Source organism: Hetaerina americana, unplaced genomic scaffold (assembly GCF_022747635.1).
Source record: "Hetaerina americana unplaced genomic scaffold, ioHetAmer1.1.p SCAF_2, whole genome shotgun sequence".
NCBI classification, from domain to species: domain Eukaryota; kingdom Metazoa; phylum Arthropoda; class Insecta; order Odonata; family Calopterygidae; genus Hetaerina; species Hetaerina americana.
In genome coordinates, this window is record NW_027286763.1 from 31,780,944 (window position 1) to 31,799,488 (window position 18,545).

At 34.7% G+C, this 18,545-nt stretch overlaps 1 protein-coding gene across 1 annotated transcript; it reads right to left on the reverse strand.

The window, feature by feature from the left end:
* Positions 1 to 361: 361 nt before the first annotated feature.
* Positions 362 to 13,202, reverse strand: Vha55 (V-type proton ATPase subunit Vha55). The gene is made up of 10 exons (XM_071584644.1): positions 13,077 to 13,202; positions 12,607 to 12,761; positions 12,357 to 12,528; positions 6,656 to 6,795; positions 6,319 to 6,465; positions 5,662 to 5,841; positions 5,432 to 5,582; positions 5,128 to 5,315; positions 4,262 to 4,391; positions 362 to 1,945 (listed from the first exon to the last, which is right to left on the reverse strand). The coding sequence occupies exons 1-10, from the start codon at positions 13,162 to 13,164 to the stop codon at positions 1,797 to 1,799; spliced, it is 1,500 nt and encodes a 499-aa protein (XP_071440745.1). The 5' UTR covers positions 13,165 to 13,202; the 3' UTR covers positions 362 to 1,796.
* Positions 13,203 to 18,545: the final 5,343 nt, after the last annotated feature.

Consider the following 18,545-nt stretch of genomic DNA (forward strand, 5'->3'; position numbering starts at 1 on the left):
AAAATACTTTGTGCTGCTATCAGGGAACATTTGAGGTTGAAAGAGATTCCTTAAGACTGATGGCTAAAATACCCTAGGATCAAATTTCAAGAAACTGCAGGAGATGCCTTAACAGTAACTTTTAATGGAGTCATCCACTAATATGCATTTCAATGCAACGATTTCATAGCACATCCATAGTTTAACTGGCTGAAGCACTCGGCCAGACATCAAGAGATCTGGGTTTGAATCCTGGTCAAGGCAATTATTTTTACTCTCTGAAATTGTTCCATTGTACTGTAGGATCCCCATTACACAACAGTTCTTATCCATAGCAAGATTCATAATCTTTCTGGTTAAAAATAGAAAGAAATTACCTAAGTATCTGATCTTTCATTTTATGACAGGTATTAAAAATGTAATACATGAAGGAGGTTGGTCTTCTCATACCATGATAATTAATTTCTAGGTAAGAAGACTTCAAAATTTAATTAAAGATACATCATTAAGGAACTCAAAACAGTTTGAAGTTTGCTTAGAATATCCTTGGGAGAAGCAATGTGAATTTCAAGAAGAAGTTAATTCAGCAGAAACTTATTATAGTAAGCCAACTGAATATTACATTGAAATGGAAAGCAGTTAACCTCTTACCAGTTGACAATAATCAAGGCTTTTTGTGAACACAACTAAAGTTAACCTCTACATCTGCCCACAAACATTTATTAACTTTACATTAATGTAATAATTGATAACCAAAAGGCATTTTCTAAGGTATTAAAATTTATGTTAATTTTACTTATGGCATTGTAAATTTATTTCACAACTAAAGTCCAACCACTTTCATGGTCAGAACCTTCAAACATCAGTTAATACTTTATACAGATTACACACCAGTTAGAGATTGGCTTTAAATATAAAAGATTAAATGCAATTTTACAAATTAACAGTAATTTTTTTACAAATAAAATTTCAACTTCACAACAATAAGTACAAATTTACAATGAATGATATTTCTTGGGAAATACCAAAAATATAAGTATAACTTTCCGGCCCCTATGCACCTAAGCACTTACATAAAGCTACCAGTTATATACTACTCAATGCTGTTATCCACTTACCTCAATGTTTACTTAAAAATACTGTATGGTCACCACCACATCTATGGGCAGAGGCCACAGGACTATCATTTTATTCAAATGACCACAATCAGTGTACTTGAACTTACAAGACCAAGAAGTTAAACAAAGGAGTATTGTACAATATCACACCATATTTGACACTAACCAAACTAAAATGACTGGAAAAATGCCAATCATATATTACAATAAACCACAAGCTACTGTTTATGATGAATCAACAGCCGTGTACAATTTATACACACAATTACACATAGGACAAAGCTGCCCATTCTTGATTTAAAGAATGGGTATGGAATGGTCCATTTATTTTGTTGAAACTGTAAAACAATTCTTAACCAAAATATATTATTTAGATGTAACAAATAAAAACTTTAGTTTTCATACTAATTTATCACGAATATCTTTAAGTGTACATTCTACTTACTGACTTATCAGTAATTGACTACAATTTTGTTGCCAGTGGTTATAAATTAAATTAGACCAATTTCAGATTCCCACTCACAAAAACTTACATTACACACATGAACACAGTCCAACTGCCACAGGACAGTTGTTTAACACTCAGTAATACTTAAATCAGAGGAAATGGGATTATCATGAGTAATCAATTTTATCTATGGAATGACATTAGTTTACAGAAGAAAAACAATGAGGAAATGGACACTTTTCAACGTTCCTTTACTTATTTTGAGTATGCCTTGAATCACGAGGATAGAATTCAGCCAAAGTTGTAGCAGGGATTCTCTTCAACATTTCCTTCGGGAATATACGGAGCAGTTGCCAGCCTATGTCCAAGGATTCAAATACTGTGCGATTTTCATAGTTACCTGCACGGGGAAAATTAAAAAACATTATCAAATGTTATAATTATATCAAGATTTGGTCATGGTTTTTAATTTCTTAGGAAGGAAAGAAAATATGGTTAAGCAGAACTAAGTTTAATTTTTTTAATGAAAGATTCACATTTTCTAACAGGATTTACAGGGTTTCTCAGCAACATACCAGCCATTCTTTCAGTCATACCAAATAAGGAATCTGCTGAGAACAATAATTTCTTTATTGATATTTCAAATTTTAATATTGGAGGTTTCTAAAGATACTAAAAAGGAAAAAATGGTTTCATTTTCTTTTCAAATAAGCTTTGTTCACAGAGTAAATGACCTCCTGTTTAACATCACAACCATAATGAGTTCTGAGGGTACACCTTGCTGATATAAAAAGGGACTCTCAGATAATTTCTGCAGGAGGAGAAAACTTATTCATGACTATTGATCACCTGTTTGGAAATTTTATTTCAATTGTGGCATTGGCATTACTGGATATAACTTACACCTTAGGATACTGAAATACATACTTCTTTATTAACGAATGCAGTGGTATGTTATTTGGCATTTTTTGCAAGCAAAAGCCCTAATCTTAAAAGACAAGATTTGATTAGAAATAATTGAAGAATAGCATCCCTACACATGCTTCTACGCCTGTATATGGATTGTTAAACACAACATTGCCATCATAAGTTGTTAACTATTATTATTATTTATATTCTGTTTTTAAAATGGTGGATCGTGTATTGATCGAAAATGCAAGCCAGTTTAAAATTTTAGATTTCATAAGTATATTGCCTAAGAAAAATGTTCGGAAATTCCAGCAGCTAAAATGTTGAAAATACCAGGGGGAAATACTTAAATTGAATGATTTTTTGAATTTTTTATTAACTATTAAAATTCATCAAAAAAAAAGAACAAAAATTTCATTTTCTTTGAAGATCATAACATAGTTATATTAATGGCGATTTTTACATTAAACTGAACCACCTTTTAGAATTTTATGGTTTCGAATCTTTGATAAACTTGCCTACACAACAAACCAAAACCACAGCTACCAATATTGATTATATAATTACTTGAAAAAACTTGGCACACTAAGTTGATGTTTCTGTCATCAATCTTAATACATAAATATCGGACCACTAAACTCGTCTGGTGGTTAGAAGTGTTAAACTATGAAAATCCTTAAGGTTTGTTAAAGATTTTACACCAAAGATAAAAATTAAATTTCTATTTTTACTAACAAATGTGTCTTGGGGTGATTTGTGTAACTTAAAATGTGTGGCCAAAAAGCACATACTCTTGCTTGAAAATATTTAACTTGTACTTGAGAGCAGTTTCTCCCAAAAAATCCTGCCCTAAATAAGGCTAGTAAAACATTTTGGGTAACAAATAAAGTAAAAGCGCCCAACGAAAAATTCAAGAGGTATGTAGGATGAAGGGATTTAGGGGTGCTTCCAACCTTGATGTAAACAGAAAAAATTCTTAAGAAGCAAGTTATCGTTATTTTCTTGCAAATAACAAAAATAAACAAGAGCTATGCGGGATATTAAAAACTGGGAAACTAAAATACATAGCGTGGAGAGGATAAAAAATTTAATAATAAAAAATGACATTGTTCACAAAAGTTGCAATCTAAAATGTTTAGCCATTGAAATAATTATGTCTTATATACACCCCAAAACTTAAAACAGGCCCAGCCCTATATGAATCATATTGATGTTCACTGAAATGATCATAAGTCCACCTCTTTTTCTATTTTTCCAGTCACAAAAAAGGAACTACAGCAAATTTCATAAAATCTCAGGAAATAAGCTAACTACTGGAACGATTAATACACTTGATGATATTCCAGTCATACTTTTCAAAATTCTATTAGTTTTGCAATAGTAACTTATTGAACTAACTATCCGATCAGCCTGCTATCTTTCAAAAATAATCGCACCAAAAATGATGGAATAGTTTCAAGGCAGGATTTTTTTCCTTTTCATGACTACTAAGAGTGTGCAGACTTGATAGCTTGATATTTCCACCACAACTATTAGAACCACGAAACATAGCTGCATAGGAACCAGAAAAAGTGAAATGACCCAATATCTACTATAAAGAAACAACCAATAGGCAAAATAAAAATAGTTTTTCCAAATGTGTGAGAAAAGATTATCCAAATTCACCAAAAAATTATCTAATTTGACCTATACCTAAATTAACTGCTAACTATATTGGGATAGGAAAAAAATTTCATGCATTACTAATGACAAATTTATAGTTTCCATTGAAAAATGTCCAATTGTCAAAAGACAAAATTGAGTTTACCTTGAGAAATGAAGTTCTTCTCAAATTTTGTCAGGAATTCCAGGTACAGAAGGTCATCTGGTGTAAGAGCTTCTTCACCAACCACAGCCTTCATTGCTTGAACATCCTTACCAATGGCATAGCAAGCATACTGCAAAGATTCAAAAGAATATTACATGTCACCATAATATTTAGTTTGTTGCATATGATGTCCATGCAAAATTCTTGGCTTAAGTACAATTGCCTAAGGTGATTCAGACTTCAAAGCTGAAACCCCCAGAAAATTTAATGTTTCACCATGGTGAGTTTTCGTAAGTGGATGGCTTAATAACTTTCAAATACTAGATTTATTTCAATACTCCAGACAAAGGTTTCATTTAATGAGGACTTATTGATGATATATTCCGTAACACCCAATTATTAAAACACTAATACTTTACCTCTTAATATTGGGATAAAATTAGCCATAATTTATAAAATCTCATTTTAAAGGGGTAGAATGTATTTTGACTAAAATATAAAGGCCTTTCGGCCCAGTTCCTCAGTTGATAGCCAAAGAAATCTGTTAATTATCACCAGCCAAATAGTTAGAGAGAATTAATTCAATAAGCCAAAAATTACCCGTTTAAGAATTACCTCAAGACATAATGCACTGGTAAATGATTTTTGAAAGTGCTGGATTGCATTCTTCCCAAAAAAAACCAATTACTTTCCACACAACAGTGAATTTAATTAATCAATTTAGTTAATATTCTGAGGTAACTACTACATACTAATGGTACTTTTATATAAATTTTCTAAATTTTACATTTAAATATAGTTTGCATCTTCAGAGTTAGTTTACATTTCTTAAATTTTTACCCACAAAATTTGAAGTATAACTTTACCAGCTGATTGGAAACATCTGCATGATCTTTGCGAGTCATTCCTTCACCAATGGCAGACTTCATCAGTCGACTAAGAGAAGGCAGCACATTAATTGGTGGATAAATTTGTCGATTGTGCAACTGACGATCAACATATATCTGTCCTTCAGTGATGTAACCAGTCAAATCAGGAATTGGATGAGTGATATCTATAAAAACGTCAACATTATTTTAAGTTACAACTCAGCCAATTAGGGAAGCATTAAACCAACAAAATTAAGTGACTGAACTGCTAACTCAAGAGAAAACAAGAGGTCTGTACTACCATCATTGGGCATAGTAAGAATAGGAATTTGAGTGATGGATCCATTCCTGCCTTCCACACGCCCAGCTCTCTCATAAATGGTGGCCAAATCAGTGTACATATAACCTGGGAAACCTCTTCGCCCAGGCACTTCTTCTCGAGCAGCAGAAACCTGTTGAGTTGATCAGTTGCAAATGACCAATTGATCACATAACAGCATATTAAATGTACATTACTACAGAAAAACATACCTCTCGCAATGCCTCAGCATAAGAGCTCATATCAGTTAAAATAACAAGAACGTGCTTTTCACACTGGTATGCAAGAAACTCAGCTGCTGTCAATGCCAGCCGTGGGGTGATAATACGCTCAATTGTTGGATCATTGGCCAGGTTCAAGAACAAACAGACATTTTCCATGGACCCATTTTCCTATAATAGAAAATGTACATGAGAAGTCATCAAGGTATAAAAACTGATGATAAGCACTATGGACACCATAAAAGAGAGTAAAAAGGACATGTACCATTAGAGGAACCATTTTACTCATTGCTAGTACAGAGGACTCTCAATATAAGATGTGCTCACACTGCCTAAAAAAATCACCTGATCAAAGTTCACATTGTTACTGAGTGCAAGAATATAATTTAAAATGAAAAATATAATAGTGTTCATAAAATTATATATCAGCTAATCCCTATGACTTATCTGATAGTTTAATCATTATGGTGAGTATTCTACACAATTATTATTATGAGTATAACAATTAAATGAAACTGTTACTAAAAATATAGTTTTGTCATTTTAGAGCTTTCTTGTGGAAGACCTACAATAATTTTTTTTTTTAACATAATCAGGGGCCCATACTCAAATATTTCAGATGACATTGCCAGAACATCCATTCTATACCTCAAAATCTTGTTTGAAGAATCTGGCAGTTTCCATGTTCACACCCATTGCAGCGAACACAATGGCAAAGTTATCCTCTTGGTCATCAAGGACTGATTTTCCTGGAAGTTTGACTAAACCAGCCTGCCTACAAATCTGAGCTGCAATCTGTAAAAGTTCAGAGTTTCAAAATGGGATTTAGTGCATTTGACCCAAGAAAAAAATATGGCACTGAGTCCTGTAACTTCACAGGTTCACTGTTGGATAGGATCATGAAATAATTTTTAGAATAGCTGGGGCTAGTAGAAAAATTCCTTAATATGATTATCAGCTAAAAAATTATGGCCAAGAGTATTACCTCATTGTGCGGCAATCCTGCAGCTGAGAAAATTGGAATCTTCTGTCCTCTGGCAATTGAATTCATTACATCAATAGCTGATATGCCAGTTTGTATCATTTCTTCAGGATATATACGAGACCATGGATTAATGGGCTGACCTAAAATAAATTTGAGGCACATTCAGTGTAGCTATCAACCTGATATCTCATGATTTCAATAGGTTTTTAGAAAACACCAATTTCAATTTGAAATTTATACTTTAGGTAGTCATTTCATTTTAAATTATAGTAACTAAAATAAATACATTCCAGCAAACTCTCTTCACAACAGAAGCATGAATGAACTATTTAAAGGAATTACCACAAACAATGGGAGTTTTACCCCATATTCCAAGAGTGTGTTGTCAGTTTAGTCGGGATTGTGTACATTTTGTACAAAAAGAAGTGTAAAATAGATGTTTTTAATACCAATGAAAATGTGTGAAAAAGCTGTCGTATTTGGCCAGTCAACTGTTCAGCAAAAAATCTATTTGCTCACCACAACTTCTGAATTACACTCCTATTCAAGAGAGAACTGCAAATTGAGTGCAATAATAAATACATGTACATAAGCTCCCATTTTTGGCAAATTACCAAACATACTGTCAGAGAAGTATTTGAAAGCAGTACAAAAAATCTCAAATTTCATGGTATCATCTCAGAAAATTTATAAATAATGCACTAACAAATTATATTACTAAAATAGCGCAGAAATGTTCAAAACACTAAATTTAACATTTTATCTTTCTGATGATTATTGATAGTGGAAATTAGGAATGATTTATTAAAGGCAGATAATGGTGAAGAAATTGTGATAATCAATAAATGGAAATATGACGAGATGAGAAGATTTTTTGACAGCCTCTACTTTCACAAAGGGATGTCTATTCAGTGGGTAAACTTCATTGGGTTATCCATAAAACTAACTAATGAAAAAATAAGCCAACAAAACTATTGTACTCACTAATAAACAAGTTATTTCTCCTTGACTGAATACATAATCAATTATCTCTATGTCATATGAGTTGAGATGTTACCATTCACAAGGAGGGAAGCTTCATTATGAACCCTTCTCCTGCAGCTCACTATCCAGAAACCTACTCCTCACATGCACCAAAAAGGGAGGTTATCATGCCTCAGTAAACTTTATTATTCACTTTTTGAAATAGTTAAAAATAATCTAGATTCACTGTCTTTCAATGGAAATTTTTATTGGTATTTTTTATTTAATTTATTTTGATAAAAATATTTATTTAAGGAAGCTTATTCATAGTGTGCCATGGAGGAAGAAAACGTACTCTGACAGCAGTCTTACATGCAAATGTACTAGGTACATTCACAGCCGGGAAAGGGGTTTATGTATAAAAGGGAAATCATTAAAATTTTAAGGAATGAAATCACTCTTAAAAAAGAATATAACTGAAATGAAATGGAACTTTACACTACCCACTGTTCTCAAATACCAAATCCCTACACCAGAAAAAAATTTTGATTTTTATTGTTTGCACATAATCTGAGGATGAAGCAATTGATTCATGAATAAGAATATTTTAAAGAAGATTAAATGTGCAGTGGACATTATTTCAATAGATCACACATAGACCTAGTGATTGCATTAACTCTGCCCACGACTGACTACCACCACATAAGTAGTAATTTTTTAGGGGAGGCGACCGACAGCAGAGGTCATTTGCGCCATAGGGGATGGACAGGAAAGGATGAAGGGTGGAGAGAAACCCGGCGTCGGCATTAGCCTACTCTTTACGAAAGGCGCCAAGGGGTCCGCAGTTTAGCGTCCCATCCGACGGACGGCGTACTCACTCAAAGTGCCCTCCACAAAGCACCTCAAGTAGGGATCGAGATACCTCTGAAAAATATTCAACACTGCCAGGATTTGAACCCGCGCCCTCGGGGTGGGAAGCCAGTACGTTAGCCCCCGCACCATCTTGATCCCCCACCACCACATAAGTACTACAAAATATGAACACAGTAACACCATTAGGAATAAGAGGATAATTTGGCACAGATAGGATGTTCAGGATATGGGGAAAGATAGAGAGAAACCTGGCATCGGCATTAACCTACTCTTAACTAAGGATACCATGTGGTTCACATTTCAACCTCTTAACACATGGACCACCTACTCCAATTGAAATGTCCACCATATATCACCCCAATAAGGTCTTGGGATAATGATAATGCTTTTTTTTGTATTAAATTGTTTCAGGCTCAACTTTGTGGAAGTTCATGTTCATTAAATGAAAAACACAATTTATATTTACATCATCATCATGAATCATCGAGCTGTGCTCACGGTGCCGGTTATGTTAGTTTCCGTTGCCACTGTTTTTACTGTTTGTTGAAAACGGAAATTGAGAAAATCACAGAGCAGTGAATAACATTAAGTTTTTTTGGTGAAGAGCGGCAAAAATTATCAAGAAATTACTGAAATGTTGATAGCTGTTTACGGTGGTAATGCTCTGAAGAAAACATCCATTTTCAAGTAGTTTAAGCATTTTAAAGATGGCCGACAAGATGCCACGGATGATGCAAGGTCAGGATGACCTTCAACCACCTGTGTAGACGACAACATTGATTGGGTGCCACTGAATCTAGGAAAATCAACAGTTCACACCATTTTAACCAAACATGATGGATGGATCCTCCACCAAGACAATGCACCTGCACATTCAGCATTGATTGTTTGCCAGTTTCTGGCAAAATATTCAATCACCATCCTTGATCATCCTCATTATTCCCCAGATCTCGTCCCCTGCGACTTTTTCCTATTCCCAAAATGCAAAAATGTGATGAGGGGACATAACTAAGAAGATGTGGACACAATAAAGCAAGAAACAACAAGACAACTAACAAGCCTAACTGCAGAGTACTTCCAAGGGTGCTTTAAACAGTGGTAAAGAAGATGGAGCTTAACTTTCTACGTAATTGAAAATGTGTTCCTCCCAAGACATGTTTCTATGCAGGATAACTTCCCAGAATTGGGTACTGTCATTGTGGGGGAATGCTTACACCTGCAGCATCTACTAAGATTGTAGTGGAAACTTTGTTTTTATTAGTGAAATAAATCAGGCTGGACTTGTTTAAATTGGGTTTTAGGAAAATAAGAAGGCACCATTCATTGAAAATGAGAGCTACTTCAGCCTCTCAAACTGCCCACTGAGGAAGCTGACACAATAATATTTGTATCGTCAACATACAGTAATGGGTCTATTCCCTTAAGCTTAACTGCTAGATCATTAATATACATTAAAAATAAAATAGGGCAAAGTACAGAACCCTGAGGAATACCCAGGGTTACTTCTCTACCAGGAGAAACAAATTTGGAGGAGTCTCTTGAGGGCTCCACATGCTGATGCCATTCACTTATATGTGATTCAATCCATTTATAGGATGTGCCTCTTATACCGTAACATTTCAGTTAATACAGATTGTTGCAGTCAAAAGCTATAGTGAATTCAAAAAATAATCCTCTAGTTTCAGTTTTATTATCCCATCCTAAAAGTATTTGATTCACCACGTGATATGGGGCTGTTGTAGTGGACCTTGTTTTCATAAACCCAATTTGGCTGATTTAAGATGGCTTGGGAAAATTCTAATTTTAAGGATTCATTAATGAAGAATACCAATATAAAATTCTGCCACTGCCAGGATTTCAACCTTGGGCCTTGGATGGGCAACCAGTACACTAGCCACCACACCAATCTTCAGAATGAGATGCCTGTGTTATTTTGGATATACACTTATCTAAATAATATTTAAATCTAAAATTTTTTGCAAATAGAATAAAAATACACAAATATAACCTACACCTGATTTGGATATACTTCTCAGTAAATTTTTAAGATCGAAAAAATCAATTAAAAATAATTTTACACATACAGATGGCAGCTTAAGTTTCACCCAGGATTAAGATTTCAATTAATTCATTTCAATGAGGAGTATCAAATCATTGAATTTTTTCAAACTATTTTATCATTTACAATGGTATGTTATGATTTATACCAACAACTGTGCAGACATTTTGTACATGGGAAACAGCTGGTGCATTATTCAATGGTATCAGATTATTTCTTAAACAACAAAAAGTAAATCCAGTTGCAGCCATGTTGATGAAGTGCTCCAGTGAAGTCAGGCATAGCCCCTAGTATTTGATATATAGAAAACTGAAATTGCACCACATGGCCCTTCGCCTGTAGAACAAGTGACCTTATCGCTAGTTGAGTGCATTTCTATAAGTCAACTATTGCATTATTATTACCTACAATAAAATAGAAACATGTCATGTGCAATCATACATTTATACAATATGAAAGAAATTGTACCAAGTGAAACAATGTGGAGACCAACACAGCACACCAATGCACCAGCCGATAAATGCAATCAACTATGGTTCTCAGGAATCACAAGTTGAATCGCTATAAATTTAAGCATTTCAAATAAATCATTATAGAAGTTATTACAGTGAAAGCCAACACATAAATATCCAGAAGTTTTTTATTTCATTTTTACTGTAGCATTTTCTGTGTTCCATGGAACTTCTAATTAATATTAATAAAAAAGAAAGTAAAATTAATATCACAAATTTAACATCTTGTTATGCATGTGCAATATTTCCCTGAGAGAGGATTGATAATACCTTCAACATTTTCAAAATACTCACTTCCATCTACAAAATATTTAGTTCACATGGAGGAGTTCATAGTGGTATTTTTATACTTTATAGAAAACACACTTACTACCCTTAATTTTTGAATTTTAAAACTTCAATAATGACTTACAAAAGTTTCAATCTCACACTTGGCAAAATTATGCCCCAACCTTGTCCACTTCTGCATAGAAAAGGACATTTTTAAAATTGTAGTCTTTATTTAAACAGCAAAAATAAATCCTCCACTTCACCAAATCAAATATCAGGTGTTTCATTGCTTGAATATCAACGGATTCATTTAATTTACAACTACTGTGGGATTCTAAAATGATAAAACTAAAGACTTGAAGAGTAATATTTTGGCATCTTTTGCCAAAGAGCACAGCAGTATGCAGACGCTCAAAGCTTTTTCAGTGAAATAAACAAATGACATGGATTCATTGACGTTAATTATAGTTTACATGGCAAACCATGCAAGGGTCCTGACAACACGACAAAATCTATATTTGATTAACTTTTGATGATAACACAAACACCAATGTGTTCCAGCTAATATTTATTTCGACATAAAAAGATAGTAATGGCGATTTTCATGTTCAGCAGGGTACAGATGCATGGAAGGCAGAACTTGACATTTTCACTATTAGGATTAGGGAATAAAAGTGCGCTTTCATCCACCGTTTCACCTTCCCATTATGTAAAATATCTTTATGAATCTGATTACAATAATAAGTACATGGCAAACTTCCAGTTCCAAAAATATGCTAAAAAAATAACATATAAGAAAAATTGTGTATCATTGGGAGTAGGGCATCGATTTCTAGAAATCTATGCCTCTTAATATGGACAATGAAGAATTGACCGAAAGCCACTTATCAGATTACTAACAGCTGCCATATTTTGGCTCCGTTTGATAATTATCATTAATAGAAAAAGAGAGATAGGTACTCATATTTTGAACACTATCTCACATTTTCGTTAGGTAGGTGAGCAGAAGTTCCTCTTATCTTACCTTGGATATCAAGAAAGTCTTCAGCTAATATGGGCGGACCCTTATCAATAGGCTTTCCACTTCCATTAAATACTCTCCCCAGCATATCTTCTGACACAGGGGTCCTTAGGATATCCCCGGTGAACTCACAATGCGTATTCTTCGCATCAATGCCCGAAGTTCCTTCAAATACCTGTATTAGTATAAATGCTATTACTTTTAATTCTTTAAAAATGAAAACAATGGAGTCACCAACAACACCTATTTCTACCTGAACGACTGCTTTGGAACCGCTGACTTCCAAGACTTGACCAGAACGGCGAGATCCATCGGCCAATCTTAATTCAACAATTTCAGCAAACTTAGGAAACTTTACCTCGTCCAAAATTACCAACGGGCCATTGACACCTGATACTGTTTTGTATGCTAAATTTGTCAGAAATAATAAATTAAGAAAATAAAAAAGTACGAATTATAAATGCACGAAAGTCAAAAGTAGGTTAACGGTTTAAACACCATTTAATGCTTAAAATTCAATAAAATATAGCTATTGCACGATGAACACGCAGACTTATTATCATTATTTATTTTTAATTTTGCACTACATTGGCAGAATTACACAAAATGTCGATTTTAAAAAAGGGGGAGTGATCATTCAGACAATCGTTTTCAACCACGATTATTTGACTGAAGTCTTCGAAATACTAATATTGCTAGGACAAGAAAAATGTGTTTACTCACTTAATCGAGGTTGAGATATATAATCTCGTGAAACTGCCAAGGTATGCTCTTTGAGAGCTTGTTGAGCTCCAACTTTACCGTACGACATTTTCGACAGCTATCACGTGAATTCACGTGACCAGCTGCTCAAGCACCACTCAAGTGAGCGATCCCAGCGACCAACAGCGGCCAATACCATCAATTCCGGTCACGGTCTCCATTTTCGATCACCGGGAATTCAAATTAAACAGTTTTCGAGTTAATAATTAGGGTCCCACCGAGAAAACATGCATTTTGGAAAGATATTTCAAAATAAATTACTTGAAGTTATTTGAATACGTCACATAACGGTACATCATAATATTATATTTATTTATATTATGAAAAATTAACCTTATGAGGTAGTGTCACAATGAGAGAGATTACCCTCCTTCCGTGATAATTCATTCGTATTATCGTCGAACGTTTGAGCATAAACTCAATTTAAGTGTGAATGAGCAAAGCCAGAGCGGCTCTAAGACTACAGCTACTAGGGAGGCATTCGGCGAATGTGTTACATAGAAGGCAGGTGGGAGTTACAAGTTGGGCAATGACGATTGTATATTGCTAAGGGTGCTAACATTGTAGTTACAATGAAAGCTACAGATTAGGTGGAGATGGTGGATGGGTTATATGGGAGGGGGCATAGACAGTAGTAATGGGCAAACCATGTCGTATTCATAGATGCAGTTATGAACATGACATTTACAATACTTAGTAAGCTTTAATTTCTTCCTTTTGAAGTGAATAAGTCTTGCTACTAATTTTCACCTTAGAGAAAGGTGTGCTGTTAGTAGGTATCTCCTGTAAGCACAGTTGCAGGCATTGCCACAATCCTACTTATTCATAGGAATCTACTTTAATTTGTACTGGTCTAATTTGAGAAACTTCCATAATGTATTATATTTCATTTTTATCATTTACTCCATGTATATTAATTGTGTTTGAAATAAATGTGTTAAGGCATGACTGCCTTTAAGCTAAAAGGTGGCCATGGTTTAGATGCACAAAAGACCTACATTTATGCAACATTTTGCGTTTCTTTGGTAATTGGCAACTTACCTGTATTAAAATTTATTATTTTTTGACAGCTCTTGGTGTATGTAGCTGCTAATGGATATGTTAGTGGGTCTGTTCCAGTGAGGCATCTTTACTTTCTAAATCTGGCAGTGAACAAATCCACATGATGAACCAATCATCCCTTTAGTTCAGACAAAGCTAACAAGATGATGTGGCTTGCTTTTCTCATCAATAGAATATGAATTTCCCAATCATCTGTACCATAAATATGGTTGTGCCCTGAAGGTACTAATTGAGCATTGTGCATAACCATCTTTATTTATTTCAAATGGAACAGCATCTTTGAACCACTATCATTCACATTTTGAGATACTTGAACAAATTTTTATGTGTGAAACCATTTGAAGTTATTGCATACCTCAATGATACAATGCGCCTTTTTCTCTCATATTTACTAAATACTTCCCTGCAGTCAGAGATTCTGAGATGCACTTCCTAGCAACACTCCATCCTCATAGGTACAATTTTCTTATATCTTTCTTCAAATTATGCAAAGCTTGATTCTCGGCTTTACCCAATTAACTAAAATTTTTATCATCCTTATTATCTTCTACCTTGCTAGAATTTTTAACAAAACCACTCATGGGTTTTGGGAAATATTTTGGGATTCTTAATTTATAGGGAAAAAGTCTAATCCAGCTTCATGTTTCAAAACACATTATGTCTATACCCCGTAATTCACCTAGAAGGTGTGGCAAGGGGTGCAAGCCCCTTGCCTTGACCTTAAATTCTTTCTCATTTAAAATGATGAAAAAAGGAATAGACAAAGGTTTTTAATTCTGATAGGTACCTATTGATCTTCAACGTGCTTGATGAACTAATTCAATGCGTCCATATTCTTGTTTAATTTGGAATTTCACTAAAATACTCATTTTTGCCCAAATATCTGAGCTTGACCACTTTCCACAACCCCTTTGCTGTTATTTTCTTATGCTCCCACATTCCTCACAATTTACTGTAACACCAATAGCAGTATGCTGTTAAATTCTCTTTTCTTTTAATTTCCTACACATTGTGTAAAGTGAGTCGAGGCCCATAACCTGATTATTTACAGGAAAGGGTATCTGCAATTACTTGACTGAAGTATGTCAATTGAACTATGTTGTCTCCAAGATAAAATTTTAATGGTGTCAAAGTTAGCATGATGTTACCCCATCATTTGATACAAAAAATTGTCATAAACACCCCACACATGGTATGACCAATACAATACTTACAACTTTACAGTTAAAATGTCATCCATGATTGAATCGGGATATTAGGTGCATCTTGTGCTCCATGCAGATGAACATGAAGCAAAACTGCAAAGGGAGATATACACTCCTGGAGAAGATATGCTGCTGTGGTTCTGTATTCATCATTAGGTAATCTACCGGTTAAGGTAGGTTTTGGAAGGACACAACTACCAAATAAATATTTTGTTTCTCCTAACACAACCAAACATCCTACTCTACAACAAACCCCTCTTCATCTCTGTGTACTTCCTTCCTCCCTTCATCCCACCTAACATCTCTATCCTATTCCTGCCCTTTCCTCGTTTGCCTAACATTCTCCCATCTCCAACATCCCACTGCTGATCGATATGCCCATCATCCATTTTTCCTGACACCTTATGATTTCTCCCAACAATCCCCTCTCCTCGCCCACTGTACGAGGGTGGTCCCATAAGGACTTGGCTTACGTACCATTACATTACGTTTCATGTACCATTGGGGCTTAAGTACCATTACTTCACACCCGAGGCAAAAGAACAGCCGAAACAATGGATTCAATAGGGAGAACCACCTACAAAGAAGGCGAAGGCCGTTTCATCTGCAGGCAAGGTTATGGCATTGGTTTTTTGGGATTCACGGTGGGATAAAATTCCATTGAATATCTTGAAAAAGGAAAAGCTATCAATGGCGAGTATTATGCAATCTTATCGTAATATTTGAGCAAAGAAATCAAGCAAAAGTGGCCACATTTGGCTAAGGAGAAAGTGTTGTTTTATCAAGACAATTCAACAGCTCACAAATCCATAATTGCAATTGCCAAAATCTATAAATTAAAGTTTGAATTGCTATCTCATGCACCCTATTTGCCAGATTTAGCCCCCTTGGAGTATTTTATGTTCGCAAACTTGAACAGATGGCTTGAAGGTCAAATATTTTCCAACTGTTAACTTGCCATTTTGAAGAGCAAGACAGTTCTTATTATGAAAAGAAAAGAAGATTATGCTGAAAGGAGATTATGTTGAAAAATAAATACATTTTTTCCAAAATATTTGTCTTTTCTTTGTTGGGTCTTGTACTTTTGGGATTACACTGGTATTGTTCTGTAGTCTTCACATGATTTAGCTGTTACCTTTTTCAGAATAGGAAATAACACCGATCTTATAAAGTCCTCCAGCCAGATTCCTGTTGTAGTTTACCTATATTTTCCTTCCATTTCTCTTGGAAATTTTTATTTCAACTATTATCTTACCCGACTGACATCTAACTGTTATCACAGATTTTCCCTTCTTACTTCCCGATAGTATTTAACCTTCTTGTATAGCACACCAATTTTACCCTTCCTCTGCAAACTCCATATTCTCGCACTACCTCTTCCACCATGCTTCTTTTGTTCTATTTGTTACCCATCTAAAATTATTATTCAACTCTTTTTACGTCCTTCTGCCTAACCCTGTGTTTATGTTCTTCCAATTCCTTCTCTCATCTATCTTTCTAATCATTTCATCCATGATACAGTTTCCTTTTTCTTTATGTGTTAACAATTCTCATATTAAGTTTTGTTGCTTTAAAATTCCCTTTTCTGATATATTTCCATTTTTCCTTGATAGTACTCTGCTCTTTTCTTTCACTCATGATTTTCTCTGTAGCCTGATGATAATCCTTCATTTTCATTCCAGTTAATGCTTCTAAATTCCATTTCCTAACATGCTGTCCCTGTCTTATCTTTTGGAATCGGAAGCTACACATCATGGCTATTAAATGGTAATCAGCAACTATCCACTCCCAGGAAACTGTTTGAATTAATCACACAGTTCCTAAATATGTACTTAACCATAATATAATGTATCTGATACCTTTCTGAATCACTGGACATTTTCCATTTATATGTACACCATTTTGTGGTGTCTAAACCAAGTGTTGTTGTTGATTAACCCCTGTCTCCTTGAGCTTAATGACTTTCTCCCTATGGTCATTCGTCATACCCAAACCGTAATCCCCCACCTGATCACCATCACTTCCCTTGCCTACCATTGAAATCCAAGTCATCATCACTATCAAATGTTTCCCTGCAGGAATGCAAGCGATTATGTCCACTAACTGATTTTATACCCTATTGAATTTTTCCTCCTTATGATTGCTTGGCGGTATGCATACCTGAACAATGACCAAGTTCGTTCATTCTGCTCTTACCTTTACTAGTAATATTTTATCCTTTGCTTGCTCTAGGTTGACTATACTTCTTCTTACCTTTTTATTTAATGTTATGGCAACCCCTCGCTGAATCTCATCCCCTCAGTGGTATAATACTCTATAACTATCACTCGAGTAATCCCCGATATACTTCCATCTCACCTCGAATAGACCTAGAATATCTATATTTCCTCTGTCCATCTCTTGCTTTATATTATCTATTTTTCCTGTCCCAAATATTGTTCCGTCATTCCAAGTCCCTATTCTAACCAATTCAGTCTTCTTCTTCTGCGTCTTATGTGCTGCTGGTGTCAGTTCTTCTTAGTGAGGTTTTCGTGAGATGACAACCGCGGAAACCTTGTCTCTCCCACTGTCAGGCACAACACACTGCCAATTGGGTCGAGTCCCATAGTATCGAACTCATTTTCTCTACTGCCCATCATGAGAATCTTGAGATTAATAATTGAGGTGGTTTCCCATTGCCTTCCTCAATAGTACTTTTGACATGAAACCAACACTCAATGGACGTTCCACTTGGGTCAATTGCTTTTACAGCCACCTCACTGAGGAACAGATGCTGCATTGCCTACCTTTTGTCTGGCTCCTAACCTTCAAAACTGTCTGGCATGGGTGACCATACCAGGAGCAATTTATTTATTTATTTTTCTTTTTTCGTTGCAATTAGGCAATTTTCCTGGTGGCAACAGTCAAGTTTGATCAAAGATAACTCTAGCAACGAAAATTACATACATACATGCACTATAAAAACAGATAAGAGGCAAAATATTCTTACATACAATCACACTTAAAAATCACATGCAAACAAACTTCCACATCACATACAAAATGCCATCCACATCACATACAAACAATATTTTAATAAATACAATGAAGTTTATTACCCAGTGGCTGCTTTACATTTATACTTAAAACTTCTGAAATTGGATGGAAAGGGCTCAAACAAACC

Excerpts from the sequence above, each read along its gene's own strand:
- Vha55 (XM_071584644.1), bottom strand. The coding sequence starts at position 13,164 with ATGTCGTACGGTAAAGTTGGAGCTCAACAAGCTCTCAAAGAGCATACC. Across the intron at positions 5,842-6,318 it reads TCTTCAAACAAGATTTTGAG|GAAAATGGGTCCATGGAAAA; the intron begins GTATAGAATGGA and ends TTTCTATTATAG. Across the intron at positions 5,316-5,431 it reads TCTTACTATGCCCAATGATG|ATATCACTCATCCAATTCCT; the intron begins GTAGTACAGACC and ends ACGTTTTTATAG.